This window comes from Bos javanicus, chromosome 6 (assembly GCF_032452875.1).
Source record: "Bos javanicus breed banteng chromosome 6, ARS-OSU_banteng_1.0, whole genome shotgun sequence".
Taxonomy (NCBI): domain Eukaryota; kingdom Metazoa; phylum Chordata; class Mammalia; order Artiodactyla; family Bovidae; genus Bos; species Bos javanicus.
The window spans coordinates 66,749,388-66,763,662 of NC_083873.1; the positions used below are offsets into that span (position 1 = coordinate 66,749,388).

The following is a 14,275-nucleotide window of genomic DNA, read 5'->3' on the forward strand; positions in this document are numbered from 1 at the left end:
TAGAGTTTTGCCAAGAAAATGCACTGGTCATAGCAAACACCCTCTTCCAACAACACAAGAGAAGACTCTACACATGGACATCAACAGATGGTCAACACCGAAATCAGATTGATTATATTCGTTGCAGCCAAAGATGGAGAAGCTCTAAACAGTCAGCAAAAACAAGACCAGGAGCTGACTATGGCTCAGATCATGAACTCCTTATTACCAAATTCAGACTTAAATTGAAGAAAGTAGGGAAAACCACTAGACCATTCAGGTATGACCTAAATCAAATCCCTTATGATTATACAGTGGAAGTGAGAAATAGATTTAAGGGTCTAGATCTGACAGATAGAGTGCCTGATGAACTATGGACTGAGGTTCGTGACATTGTACAGGAGACAGGGAGCAAGAACATCCCCATGGAAAAGAAATGCAAAAAAGCAAAATGGCTGTCTGGGGAGGCCTTACAAAAAGCTGTGAAAAGAAGAGAAGCGAAAAGCAAAGGACAAAAGGAAAGATATAAGCATCTGAATGCAGAGTTCAAAAGAATAGCAAGAAGAGATAAGAAAGCCTTCTTCAGCGATCAATGCAAAGAAATAGAGGAAAACAACAGAATGGGAAAGACTAGAGATCTCGTCAAGAAAATTAGAGATACCAAGTGAACATTTCATGCAAAGATGGGCACAATAAAGGACAGAAATGGTATGGACCTAACAGAAGCAGAATATTAAGAAGAGGTGGCAAGAATACACAGAAGAACTGTACAAAAAAGATCTTCACGACCTAGATAATCACGATGGTGTGATCACTGACCTAGAGCCAGACATCCTGGAATGTGAAGTCAAGTGGGCCTTAGAAAGCATCACTACAAACAAAGCTAGTGGAGGTGATGGAATTCCAGTTGAGCTATTTCAAATCCTGAAAGATGATGGTGTGAAAGTGCTGCACTCAATATGTCAGCAAATTTGGAAAACTCAGCAGTGGCCACAGGAGTGGAAAAGGTCAGTTTTCATTTCAATCCCAAAGAAAGGCAATGCCAAAGAATGCTCAAACTACCGCACAATTGCACTCATCTCACACGCTAGTAAAGTAATGCTCAAAATTTTCCAAGTCAGGCTTCAGCACTACGTGAACTGTGAACTTCCTGATGCTCAAGCTGGTTTTAGAAAAGGCAGAGGAACCAGAGATCAAATTGCCAACATCCGCTGGATCATGGAAAAAGCAAGAGAGTTCCAGAAAAACATCTGTTTCTGCTTTATTGACTATGCCAAAGCCTTTGACTGTGTGGATCACAATAAACTGTGGGAAATTCTGAAAGAGATGGGAATACCAGACCACCTGACCTGCCTCTTGAGAAATCTGTATGCAGGTCAGGAAGCAACAGTTAGAACTGGACATGGAACAACAGACTGGTTCCAGATAGGAAAAGGAGTACGTCAAGGCTCTATATTGTCACCCTGCTTATTTAACTTATATGCAGAGTACATCATGAGAAACGCTGGGCTGGAAGAAGCACAAGCTGGAATAAAGATTGCCGGGAGAAATATCAATAACCTCAGATATGTAGATGACACCACCCTTATGGCAGAAAGTGAAGAGGAACTAAAAAGCCTCTTGATGAAAGTGAAAGTGGAGAGTGAAAAAGTTGGCTTAAAGCTCAACATTCAGAAAACTAAGATCATGGCATCCGGTCCCATCACTTCATGGGAAATAGATGGGGAAACAGTGGAAACAGTGGCTGACTTTATTTTTTTGGGCTCCAAAATCACTACAGATGGTGACTGCAGCCATGAAATTAAAAGACGCTTACTCCTTGGAAGGAAAGTTATGACCAACCTAGATAGCATATTCAAAAGCAGAGACATTACTTTGCCAACAAAGGTCCGTCTAGTCAAGGCTATGGTTTTTCCTGTGGTCATGTATGGATGTGAGTTGGACTGTGAAGAAGGCTGAGTGCCAAAGAATTGATGCTTTTGAACTGTGGTGTTGGAGAAGACTCTTGAGAGTCCCTTGGACTGCAAGGAGATCCAACCAGTCCATTCTGAAGGAGATCAGCCCTGGGATTTCTTTGGAAGGAATGATGCTAAAGCTGAAACTCCAGTACTTTGGCCACCTCATGCGAAGAGTTGACTCATTGGAAAAGACTCTGATGCTGGGAGGGATTGGGGGCAGGAGGAGACGGGGACGGCAGAGGATGAGATGGCTGGATGGCATCACTGACTCGATGGACGAGACTCTGAGTAAACTCCAGGAGTTGGTGATGGACAGGGAGGCCTGGCATGCTGCGATTCATGGGGTCACAAAGAGTCGGATACAACTGAGCAACTGAACTGAACTGAACTGAACTGAACTGAATAACAACTCACCATTTCTTGAGACAACATTTCCATATATATACAACTTTAGTAGGGCTTCCCTGCTGGCTCAGATGGCAAAAATCTGCCTGCAATGTGGGAGACCTGGGTTCAGTCCCTGAGTTGGGAAGAGCCCTTGGAGAAGGGAATGGCTACACACTCTGGTATTCTTATCTGGAGAATTCCATGGACAGAGGAGACTGGAAGGCTACAGTCGATAAGGTTGCAAAGAGTTGGACATGACTGAGCGACTAACACAATGACAGGACAACTTTAGTACTCATGAAGTTCTTAGCTAAGTTAGACTTTAGTCCTTTATGACTTTCAGTTTTGGTTTTCTCTTTGCCCTGTGGAAGTATAGAGAAAAACTGCTCTTCTGGTCATGACCCAGGAGCATTTGAGGGTGGCTGTGGTGCACACTCAGGGCCCTCACACCACCAGGTGCCCCAACTATTCTTCACATAAACAGATTCTGAATCACTCAGTTCAGTTCAGTTCAGTCGCTCAGTTGTGTCCGACTCTTTGTGACCCCATGAATCGCAGCACGCCAGGCTTCCCTGTCTATCACCAACTCCCGCAGTTCACTCAGACTCACGTCCATCAAGTCAGTGATGCCATCCAGCCATCTCATCCTCTGTCGTCTCCTTCTCCTCCTGCACCCAATCCCTCCCAACATCAGAGTCTTTTCTAATGAGTCAACTCTTCACATGAGGTGGCCAAACTACTGGAGTTTCAGCTTCAGCATCATTCCCTCAAAGAAATCCCAGGGCTGATCTCCTTCAGAATGGACTGGTTGGATCTTCTTGCAGTCCAAGGGACTCCCAAGAATCTTCTCCAACACCATAGTTCAAAAGCACTATTCTGGTAATTTTTCTCTAGACATACTTATCATTGTTTTGTTTCTGCTCCATAAAAGAACCTTAAGTCTAAGATTTTCAACTAGAGTTGACCTAAAGTCTTTTTTAACTGATGCATATGAGTCAATATTAAAAGGAAAGCACTGAACCACCAAGCCAACCCTCAGGTATATCTAGTGTTTCCTGATCTATTAGATCCGGGATTCTGAGAGCAATGAAGAACAGCAAGTTAATGTATTTTAGCTAATTGTTCTGCCAAGTGAAGCTCACTCAGAAGGAAACTAAATCATTTTTGGAATACCATCAGTTCCATTCAGTTGAGTTCAGTCGCTCAGTTGTGTCCGACTCTTTGCGACCCCATGAATGGCAGCACGCCAGGCCTCCCTGTCCATTACCAACTCCCGGAGTCCACTCACACTCAAGTCCATGAAGTCAGTGATGCCATCCAGCCATCTTAAAACTGTAATTATTTAACATATATAGAATGATTTAGGCATGAATTTTCAGGAACATATCAATTATAAAAAGCAATCCCCAGCTACTGTCAAAGTACTTTGAACTCCCGTTGACCTAGACATTTAGGAGAGCTCACGAATTGAAGAGTTTATTTACTGATACATTCATTCCAGCAAATATTTATTGAGTGCCTACTATAAGCTAGGCACTGCTCTGGACATTGGCTATACAACAATGCAGAAAGTCATAAGTTCTCTGCCACTGTGGAGCTTATAAAGTTAGACAGAGGATATACAGACAAGTGAAAAGGGACACAGCCAGGCTGCAGTGAAAGACAATAGAATCACCAAGGGTGACCAGAGATTTCTCTGTGGAGACGTCTTCTGAGCAGAGGACATAGTTCAAGGAGATAGATCCAACCTGATGAAGGGAGAAGTACATGCAAAGGAAGTTGGGAAAAGGTTGTCATTTTTGAGAAAGGTCAGTGTAGCCGTGGTAGGGTTGATGACACCAGAGAAGCAAGAAAGTCTTCAAAAGCCACAGCAGGAAGTTGAGCTTGTAATCTAAGTCTAAGGGAAAACCTTTGAAAGGGTAGAGACATCACCTAATTTGTGTTTTTATTTTTTCCCCTTTCAGTCTTATTTAGACACAACTGACATACAGCACTGTATAAGTTTAGGATATACAGCTAACGATTACCACAATAGACTTAGCAAGCGTCTATCATTTCATATAGATACAAAATTAAATAAATAGGAAAAAATTCCTTGTGATGAGAACGCTTAGGATTTACTTTCTTAACAACTTTCATATAACATACAATAGTGCTAATTGTGTTTTTAAATCGTCACTTTGGCAGCTAAGAGGAAAATGAATTAGAAGACGAAAAGAATGAGAAAAATATGCAAATTTTGTATCTGTGAAGGAGGTGAAGAAGTTTATACCCTCCCAGAAACTCACATACCATCTTTGACTACCACATCAATAATAACATTATTTATAGTTAAAAATAATAATTTACTTATTATTTAATAATAATACTATTTATGGAGAACTTACTGTGTGCTAGAGTATACAGAGCATGTATGAGCAGTGCGTATAAATCATTCTTTTTGATACACACAAACAAACCCTTGTTGTTCAGTCACCCAGTCGTGTCCGACTCCTTGTGACCCCATGGACTGCAGCACCCCAGGCCTCTCTGTCCCTCACCGTCTCCCAAAGTTTGCCCAAGTTCATGTCCATTGCATCAGTGATGCCATACAGTCATCTCATCCTCTGATGCTCTCGTCGCCTTCTGCCATCAACCTTTCCCAGCATCAGGGACAGAGGAGTTTGGAGTGCTATACAGTCCGTGGGGTTGCAAAGAGTCAGACACAACTAGAGCGACTTAGCCTCTTGGGTAGGAACCATGAACATCTTCACCGTATCATTTGAATATGGTATACGAGCTGCCAAAATAAACAGTAAATAAGAATTATTTCCTTTCTACAGGTGTAAAAATATCTGCTAAGAACCGAGAGGCAAATCAACACTCCAGAGGAAAAATTCAATAGCAAACATCCCATTTTTTAATGTTAATAATTTATTTCATGAGTAACGTCCCTCTGCAAAGTACTAGAAGGTGTAAGTGGGGTAATGAAGATTAGCAGGATCTCCTGGGTGTCTTCTAAAAACAAAGCCAAGGCTGCACCTTTCAGGCCATAAACCCTGCTTCAGCTTTGTAAAGTCATAGGCCTATTATTTCAACTCTTTAGAAAAGGGTGATGGTTATATATCAAAAGCATGTGGCTGCAATGGCTGCTTCCTCTTCCAAACACAGAGACTTAAAGTGTGTCAAAAGTCATCCAGAAACAGCTGTCATTCTCCTGGCCTAGGAACTGCTCATTTCTCTCTACCAACTTTCTGATATTTTTAAGCTATTCCTTCTAAGCCACATAATATTAGGGCTACCTAAATCATTTATCAGCCAAATCTCTATACCTTGAGATATATTTTATTGAATCAATGTAACTGTGGATTATCCTGTGTTATAAGATATCCTTTAATTATCCTGTATTATAGTCCCTGATACACACATTTATTCTTTAGTAAATGAAACTATTAACGAAACTGTTCAATTAAACTGTTAAGTTTAATTGTTATATAGTAAGTTCATTGCTATATAATACAGTTGAGTATAGTTGAGATCTTAAAGGGACAGGTTAAAAAATATACTACTTACATATCACAGTAGATCTTTTTAAACTTAATTCTAAATATTATTAAGTATCTCTTTTCTCTAGAATAGCATAAAAGCAATTTTCTATTCTTTGAATCCCTGGAGAAGGGAATGGCTACCCACTCTGGTATTCTTGCCTGGAGAATCCTATGGACAGAAAAGCCTCACAGAGTCCACGGGGCTGCAAAGAGTCAGACATGACTGAGTGACTGAGCACACGTTATTTGAATAGTAGAGAAAATCAGTAAAATAAATGATTCAAAATAGTAAAATATAAGAAAAATATTTGATATATAATAGTATAAGAATTATTTTGTATGTTTTACCTTTCTGAACTGATTTTGTTTATTACATTTAGCTTGCAGATCTCATGCACACTGGTCTGAAAGTACAATTAGAAAAGTAAATATAATACAATAATAAGTGTTATAAAAAGTAGGATAAGTCCCCAGAAGATACCTGAAAATTGACTATAAATTATTATCCATAATAACAGAGAAAATAGAAAACTCTCATATGAGAGTATTTCTCAGGATGAACTAGGTCAGGAGAAAAACAAATTTTACCTAAAAGTGCCCTGCAGACTCTGAGCTGCTTAACTAGAATATTACAACTGATTTAGATGAGAGTAGAGATTGAATTATCATAAAAAGATGATCAAAATGAGCTTAAGAGTCTCCTGGAGGCTGAATGTACTCTCTTTCTTTATTTACATACTCATGAGTCCATAGAGAAATTAAAGCAAAGAGATATAAGTGAAATTGTTGAAATTATGGAGAAACAGAATCCAACTCCAGCAGCCTTGAGTATTCTACCTAATTTTCTTTCCATTCATACGATATCTTACATTTTTTCTGCAATCCTTCAATATCGAGCATATAGTAGAAATATTCTGTGTTCTCAGTGTCATCATACTGCCTCTTCTTTTTGATCCACTGAGAGCTATTGCTGACTTCTACCGAGCTCTTCATAAAAGCCTCACACTGTCATTTAATCCTCACGTGAACTTTGTAAAGCACGATGATTATCTACATTTTACAGACAAGTAGGCTCAGACACACAACTTATAGCCTGTGTGTCAAATAAGTTCAGTTCAGTTCAGTTCAGTCACGCAGTTGTGTCCGACTCTTTGCGACCCCATGAATCACAGCACGCCAGGCCTCCCTGTCCATCATCAACTCCCAGAGTTCACCCAAACTCATGTCCATCAAGTCAGTGATGCCATCCAGCCATCTCATCCTCTGTCGTCCCCTTCTCCTCCTGCCCCCAATCCCTCCCAGCATCAGAGTCTTTTCAAATGAGTCAACTCTTCACATCAGGTGGCCAAAGTATTGGAGTTTCAGCTTTAGCATCAGTCCTTCCAAAGAACACCGAGGACTGATCTCCATCAGAATGGACTGGTTGGATCTCCTTGCAGTCCAAGGGACTCTCAAGAGTCTTCTCCAACACCACAGTTCAAAAGCATCAATTCTTTGGTGCTTGACTTTCTTCACAGTCCAACTTTCACATCCATACATGACCACTGGAAAAACCATAGCCATGGTGGCCCCCAAAAGACATGGCCAGGTCTTAACCTTGGGAATCTATGAATATGGCCTTATTTGGGAAAAAAGGGCCTTTGTGGATGTAAAAACCTGGCAATGATGAGATCATCTTGGCTTATCTGCATGCGTAAGCCCTAAGTCCAGTGACAAGTGTCTTCAAAAGGCAAACACAGATACACAGAGAAGGCGGCAATGCGAAGATGGAGGCAGAGACTGGAGTGACATGGCCACAAGTCAAGAATGCTTGAAACCACTGGAAACCAGCAAAGAAAGGAAATGCATTCTCTGCCTGGAACCCCCAGAGGGAGCACAGCCCAAACAGATTTTGGACTTCTAGCTTCTAGAACTGTGAGAGAATAATTTTCTGTTTAAGCCACCCAGCCTGTAGTAATTTGTTACAGTCACCGTAGGAAATTAAAGTAACCACCACCACATCATAATTCCACTGTTCTAGGAACATAACTTTCATGCATTGGAGAAGGAAATGGCAACCCAGTCCAGTGTTCTTGCCTGGAGAATCCCAGGGACGGGGAGGCTGGTGGGCTGCCGTCTCTGGGGTTGCACAGAGTCGGACACGATTGAAGCGACTTAGCAGCAGCAGGAACATAACAGATAGTTCTCTGCCACTATTCCAAAGTTTGACTCATAAGAAAGACCTAACAGAGTTTCTCTATTATGCAAACATTCTCTGCAAATGAGTCTGTCAAGGAAACATTTTTCCGAAAACTGTGTCTGTTAACAGTGCTTGCATACTTACTTCTACAATTTAGAATCTATTGTTTTTTCTCTACTTGGTTTTTATTTTATGGTAATGTAGGCTTTTTCCAGTTAAAATAATAAATACCTTTGTTATACTCAAAACATTCTTTATACATTAAATTGGTACAAATAACATAAAGTCTATTTGAATTTAAAAATACAATTCATTCTCTCATTACTACCCTGACAAGTTACTAACATTTTAATTCAGAAAATAATTGATGTTATATAAGATTATTTACTTAACAATGCTTTGAAATTTAAAAAGCTGTATACTATTTCAAATATTCCATAACATATTGATTTACTTTTATAGAAAATTATTTAATATAATTGGAGAAGGCAATGGCACCCTATTCCAGTACTCTTGCCTGGAAAATCCCATGGACAGAGGAGCCTGGTAGGCTGCAGTCCATTGAAATTACACTATTTCAATATAATATTGAAATTACATTATTTCAAAAATGGGGGAACATAGTCAAAGGTATAAACTTCTAGTTATAAAATAAATAAGTCATGGGGATGTAATGTAAGCAAGGAGACTATGGTTAATAATACCACATTGCATGTCTGAAAGTTGTTAAGAGAAAAGATCTTAAAAGTTCTCATCAGAAAAAAAAAAAGCTATTAACTATGTGTAGTGGTGGATGTTAACTAGACTTACTGTTGTGATCACTTTAGAACATACACGTATATTGCTTCTGGTGGTACACCCAGAACTAATGTTACATGTCCATATATTTCCATTAAAAAAAAAATGAGCTTACAAAACATCTAACTCACATGTTCTCCTGCAGGGCCCTCAAAAGAAAATTATTTCTAGTCCTACTTGATATCATGCTGGACAGCCTCTGTCGCTCTGCTCCTATCCTTTGTCCTCCTCCTCAAACTGCTGTGGGTTCAAGTGTTGACCATAAGAATCACCAGTGTCTCACCCAGACCTGATTTAAATGAGATTTGGAACTTCTGAGCTGATGATATTGCGATGAGATTTTGGATCTCATCTATTGTGCTCACATCAATTACTTGCCCTTGCCCAGTGGTTGTGGGCAAGTTCAATTGGTGTGAGGCCCCAGAAGACAAGAAGGCAGGAGGAGAGTGAGGTCAGGGCATTCATGCCCACTTCTGTCTCCCTGCAGGACCAACTGGCTGGCAGTGTCCATGCTCCTTGGTCTTAAGTGACAGCACTTGACTTACTGGGAGACCCCTTGCCCACAGCCCTCTCCAGGTCTGTCTGCTCTTTGACCCTCCCTTGTTCTCTTAATCTTGCCCACACCTCCAAAATTCCTCTCTTTGCCATCACGCTTTGAGTGTGCTGTCTTCTGCTGGAAGACCAAAACACTTTCTGACTACTACGACTGATGGCCTCCATCCACCAGCCTGAATAATTTCTTGCCATAAATAAAATTATCCCAGATTTTCCAAAAATGTCTACTTCAAAAGAATTACCACTGGCTATGACTGGTGTGGGATTTTTTTTTCCCTCCTTTAACAACAATCAAAACAAAAGGCGGTAGCTTGAGATGACTCTCAGACACTCCTGCTGCCACTGACTCTTATCACTGAATGCTTTTGGTTCCAAAATACCTGTCAGCACCATCCCTGATGCACTTGGGAAAGGCCAGGCTGCAGCCAAAAAGCATGATATGTTGATAGCAACCGAGGCGATGGAGGTACGTGAAGAATTTGAGGAACTTCTCCATTTCCATGCTTTTGACAATGGAGAGGGGAGATGTCAGCGTGGTGTAGTAGGGCAATATCTGACACTGGCTGTGGGTGATGTTCATGCAGGCACCTGGGAAGGTGAGAAAATTACATTTAGGAGAAGACACATAAGAATTATATATTTATAAACTCATTTGATATGATAGACTAATGTGTTCATACCATAAAATAAATCTGCAAGTCAGAATAATTATGGATGTACAATAAGACACAAACATACATAGCAGCACTATTTATAATTGTCAAGATATGAAAGCTACCTAAGTGTCCATCAATATGAATGGATAAAGATGTAATGTGTGTGTGTATATATGTATATATATGTGTGTGTGTATGTATATATATAATTGAAATCTACTAAATCATCAAAAAGAAAAATTTGAAATTTTGCCATTTGTAACAACATGGATGGATTTGGAGGGTACTGTGCAACCTAGGTAGCATATTCAAAAGCAGAGACATTACTTTGCCAACAAAGGTCCATCTAGTCAAGGCTATGGTTTTTCCTGTGGTCATGTATGGATGTGAGAGTTGGACTGTGAAGAAGGCTGAGTGCTGAAGAATTGATGTTTTTGAACTGTGGTGTTGGAGAAGACTCTTGAGAGTTCCCTGGACTGCAAGGAGATCCAACCAGTCCATTCTGAAGGAGATCAGCCCTGGGATTTCTTTGGAAGAAATGATGCTGAAGCTGAAACTCCAATACTTTGGCCACCTCATGCGAAGAGTTGACTCATTGGAAAAGACTCTGATGCTGAGAGGGATTGGGGGCAGGAGGAGAAGGGGACGACAGAGGATGAGATGGCTGGATGGCATCACTGACTCGATGGACGTTGAGTCTGAGTGAACTCCGGGAGTTGGTGATGGACAGGGAGGCCTGGCGTGCTGCGATTCATGGGGTCGCAAAGAGTCAGACACGACTGAGCGACTGAACTAAACTGAACTGAACTGTGCTAAGTGAAATAAGTCAGAGAAAAACAAATGCTATATGATATTATGACATGTGGAATCCAAAAAATACAACAAACCAGTGAATATAACCATAAAGAAGCAGACTTACAGACACAGAGAACAAACTAGTGGTTACCAGTAGGAATGGAGTGGAATACAGGGGTAAGGGAGTGGAAGGTACAACCTACTAGGTGTAAGATAGGCTACAGAATATACTGTATACACAGGGAATATAGCCAATATTTTGCAGTAACTACAAATGGAGTGTACTCTTTAAATATTGTGTAACAAATTTTTCAGAAAAGAAAGCGAAAAGAAGTATGTTTGTGATCACAAAATCAAGCTGCTAATATTCACAGAGGGATAACATCTGTGTACTGGGAAAATGTGTGGAGAAAACACTCTCACCTAGCCAGAGGGCAATCACTATTCTAGATCACAGCTGGGCTGGGCAATATGTATCAAAAAAATATGTATTTAAAAAATGCATATCCTTTGACACTGTAGTATTTCTAAAAATTTATCATAAAAAAAAATCACAGTTGTGCACATGGATTTATCTACAGGGATCTTCATCTCTGTACAGTTTATACTTTTTAAAAGATAGCAATCACCTAAACATTCAACAAAGGAAACTGGTTTAAAATATTATGGAACAAACAACAGAATACTCAGTTACATGAAAGATGCTTTAGAAGACTATTAATCACATAGAATGATGTCTATAATAAATAAAAGTTACTAATCACAAACTAATTGTTATACCATGATCCTGTTTCTTAAAATAGATGATTATCAAGAGTTTCCAGTCCTGCCCATGTCAACAGTTCAGGGTAAGCTCAGAGACTCTGACCTTATTTTCCTCCAAATTGTGATCCTGAGAAGGATCACTTTCATGGCTTTTTCTTCTCCTTCAGGTTATAAATTTGCACGATTGGCCAAAAAATGGAGGCACATTTTTTTGGACTTCATCAAACTCATAATGCAAAATGGGAAATAAATGAATCAGAAAGGAAGAAAAACCCAAACTAAAATATGTAGACAGAACACAAATAGGCATAAACATGCATTCAGCTTCACATGAGTGCCGAGGTGGGAATTCTGGGCAAGTTTCACAAATATGACACTGAAGTCTTTCAGGAGGGAAGTTAAAACGCATTGGTGTGGGAGAGCATTACAAGCCAAAAGGAGGTACAGACAGTGGACTTCAAAATGACACAATTCTATGTATTGTGCTACAAGCAGAAAAGCTTGCTTACAAGAGGTAAGAGTAAATTTATGCCCATCCAAAATTTGAAACAATTCATGAAAAATTCAGTATCAAGAAAACCGATTACAAATAAAGTTTGTGTCAGGCACCAAACTAAGTGCTCAGATCTCCTCGTTCAGAATGATCTCATTTCTACAACCCAGGAAAGTGATATCATTTCTGTATTATACACAAAGCCAATTTTGGAAAAGCTAAGATATCTGTTGAGGAGAACACAGCTATTATGTGGAAATTCTAGATCTTCAAATTTATGTTTTCTGAATAACTTCCATTTGGAGCTACCTTAAGCTAACACAAAGAGGGTTATAATGTTAAAAACAGTTTTTAAAGAAGGTAATTCCTAATGGCCTATGAAAGAAAGAGGCCAAAAAGCATATAATGATATACCACAAGATCTATATTTATATTCATAGATAATATCACATGTTATCCTTCATTTTACATTATTTTCTTTAGGAGTCATCAGCTTTAGGGTTTATACACTTGATGATAAACCATATTGGATGAGATCATCAAAAGGCTCATTTATGCCACCAAGGCAAAGAAAACACAGAATACTGAGTGATCATTTTAAAAATACAAGATAATGAGGAAAATCATACTTTGGTTGGCTCTATTATGTTCATGACAGTGTGAGCTGTACAAAAGAAAAAAAAAAAAGATTTTCTAGTAGCAATGATAGATAATAGCCTGAAACCTTAACATATGTCTCAAAATAATTGGTATGGACAAAAATAATCATGTTTTATACTTATATAATGGTTTTATAAAGTTTTCCAAAGCAATCCTATTAGGATTATAATCTCTCATTATAAATGAAGGAACTAAGGCCCTCATAGATATGTAGGTAGATGGAAATGTGATAGATGGATGGACAGGATAGATAGACAAATAGGTAGCTAGGGAGATAGACATAAAGTGATTTGCAGGACACTCAGTAAGTAACTAAAGAGCCTCTTGAGGGTAAAAGAGAGTGAAAAAGGTGGCTTAAAACTCAACATTCAAAAAATGAGTATCATGGCATCCAGTCCCATCATTTCATGGCAAATAGAAGGGGAAAAAGTGGAAGCAGTGACAGATCTTCTTTTCTTGGGCTCCAAAATTACTGTGGATGGTGACTGAAGCCATGAAATCAAAAGGCGCTTGCTTCTTGGAAAGAAAGCTATGACAAACCTAGACAGCATATTAAAAAGCAAAGATATCACTTTGCCAACAAATGTCTGTCTAGTCAAAGCTATGGTTTTTCCAGTAGTCATGTATGGATGTGAGAGTTGGATCATAAAGAAAGCTGAGTGCCAAAGAATTGATACTTTTGAACTGTGGTATTGGATAAGACTCCAGAGAGTCCCTTGGACTGCAAGGAGATCAAACCAGTTAATCCTAAAGGAAATCAATCCTGAATACTCATTGGAAGAACTGATCCCGAAGCTGAAGCTCCTTACTTTGGTCACCTGATACAGAGTCAACTCATTGGGAAAGACTCTGATGCTGGGAAAGATTGAGGACAGGAGGAGAAGTGGGTAACAGAGGATGAGATGGTTGGGTGGCATCACTGACTCAATGTATGTGAATTTGAGCAAACTCCGGGAGATAGTGGAGGATAGGGAAGCCTGGCATGCTGTAGGTCCATGGGGTCACTAAGAGTCTGACACACCTTAGTAACTGAACAACAACACTCAGTAACAGAGGTGGGACAGATACACAGGTCCTCCATCTCTCAGGCCAGCATTCATCCCTCTATAGCACAACTGTCAGTAACACAGCAAATGCCAAAGGAATTCAAAAGAGCAAGAACTCAATGTAGTGTGAATGACTAGGGAAGACTTAACGAAGAACAACTTGATTTGCTGATTAAAAGATATCTGACAAACGATAAAAACAGGGTACGTACTAACGGTAGGGAAAAAATTACTACAAACACAGAATCATAATTGCACGTGACACAATGACTAAAAACTTGAATCTGGGCAGAAAAGCACTCAACTGAGAATTTGCTAATAGCCAAAAAATATAAAAGGGAATTACTTTTTAAGACTCTTGATTTCAAGCCTTTTATATTCAAAAAATTGTATAAATTTCCTATCACCCCTTCTGCCTCAGTGTTCATGTCAAATGTTCTTTTTTCCCCAGAATGTTCTTGCCTTTGAAACATGTAA

At 39.5% G+C, this 14,275-nt stretch overlaps 1 protein-coding gene across 3 annotated transcripts in view; it reads right to left on the minus strand.

Annotated features, from left to right (window-relative positions):
* The window catches only part of CORIN (corin, serine peptidase), a 300,354-nt gene that overhangs the window by 184,029 nt on the left and 102,050 nt on the right, over positions 1–14,275 (minus strand). For all 3 annotated transcript variants that reach the window (XM_061420084.1, XM_061420083.1, XM_061420082.1), the window contains exon 4: positions 9,764–9,971. In XM_061420084.1, coding sequence (XP_061276068.1) covers positions 9,764–9,971 — 208 coding nt within the window. The remainder of the gene's footprint in view (positions 1–9,763; positions 9,972–14,275) is intronic.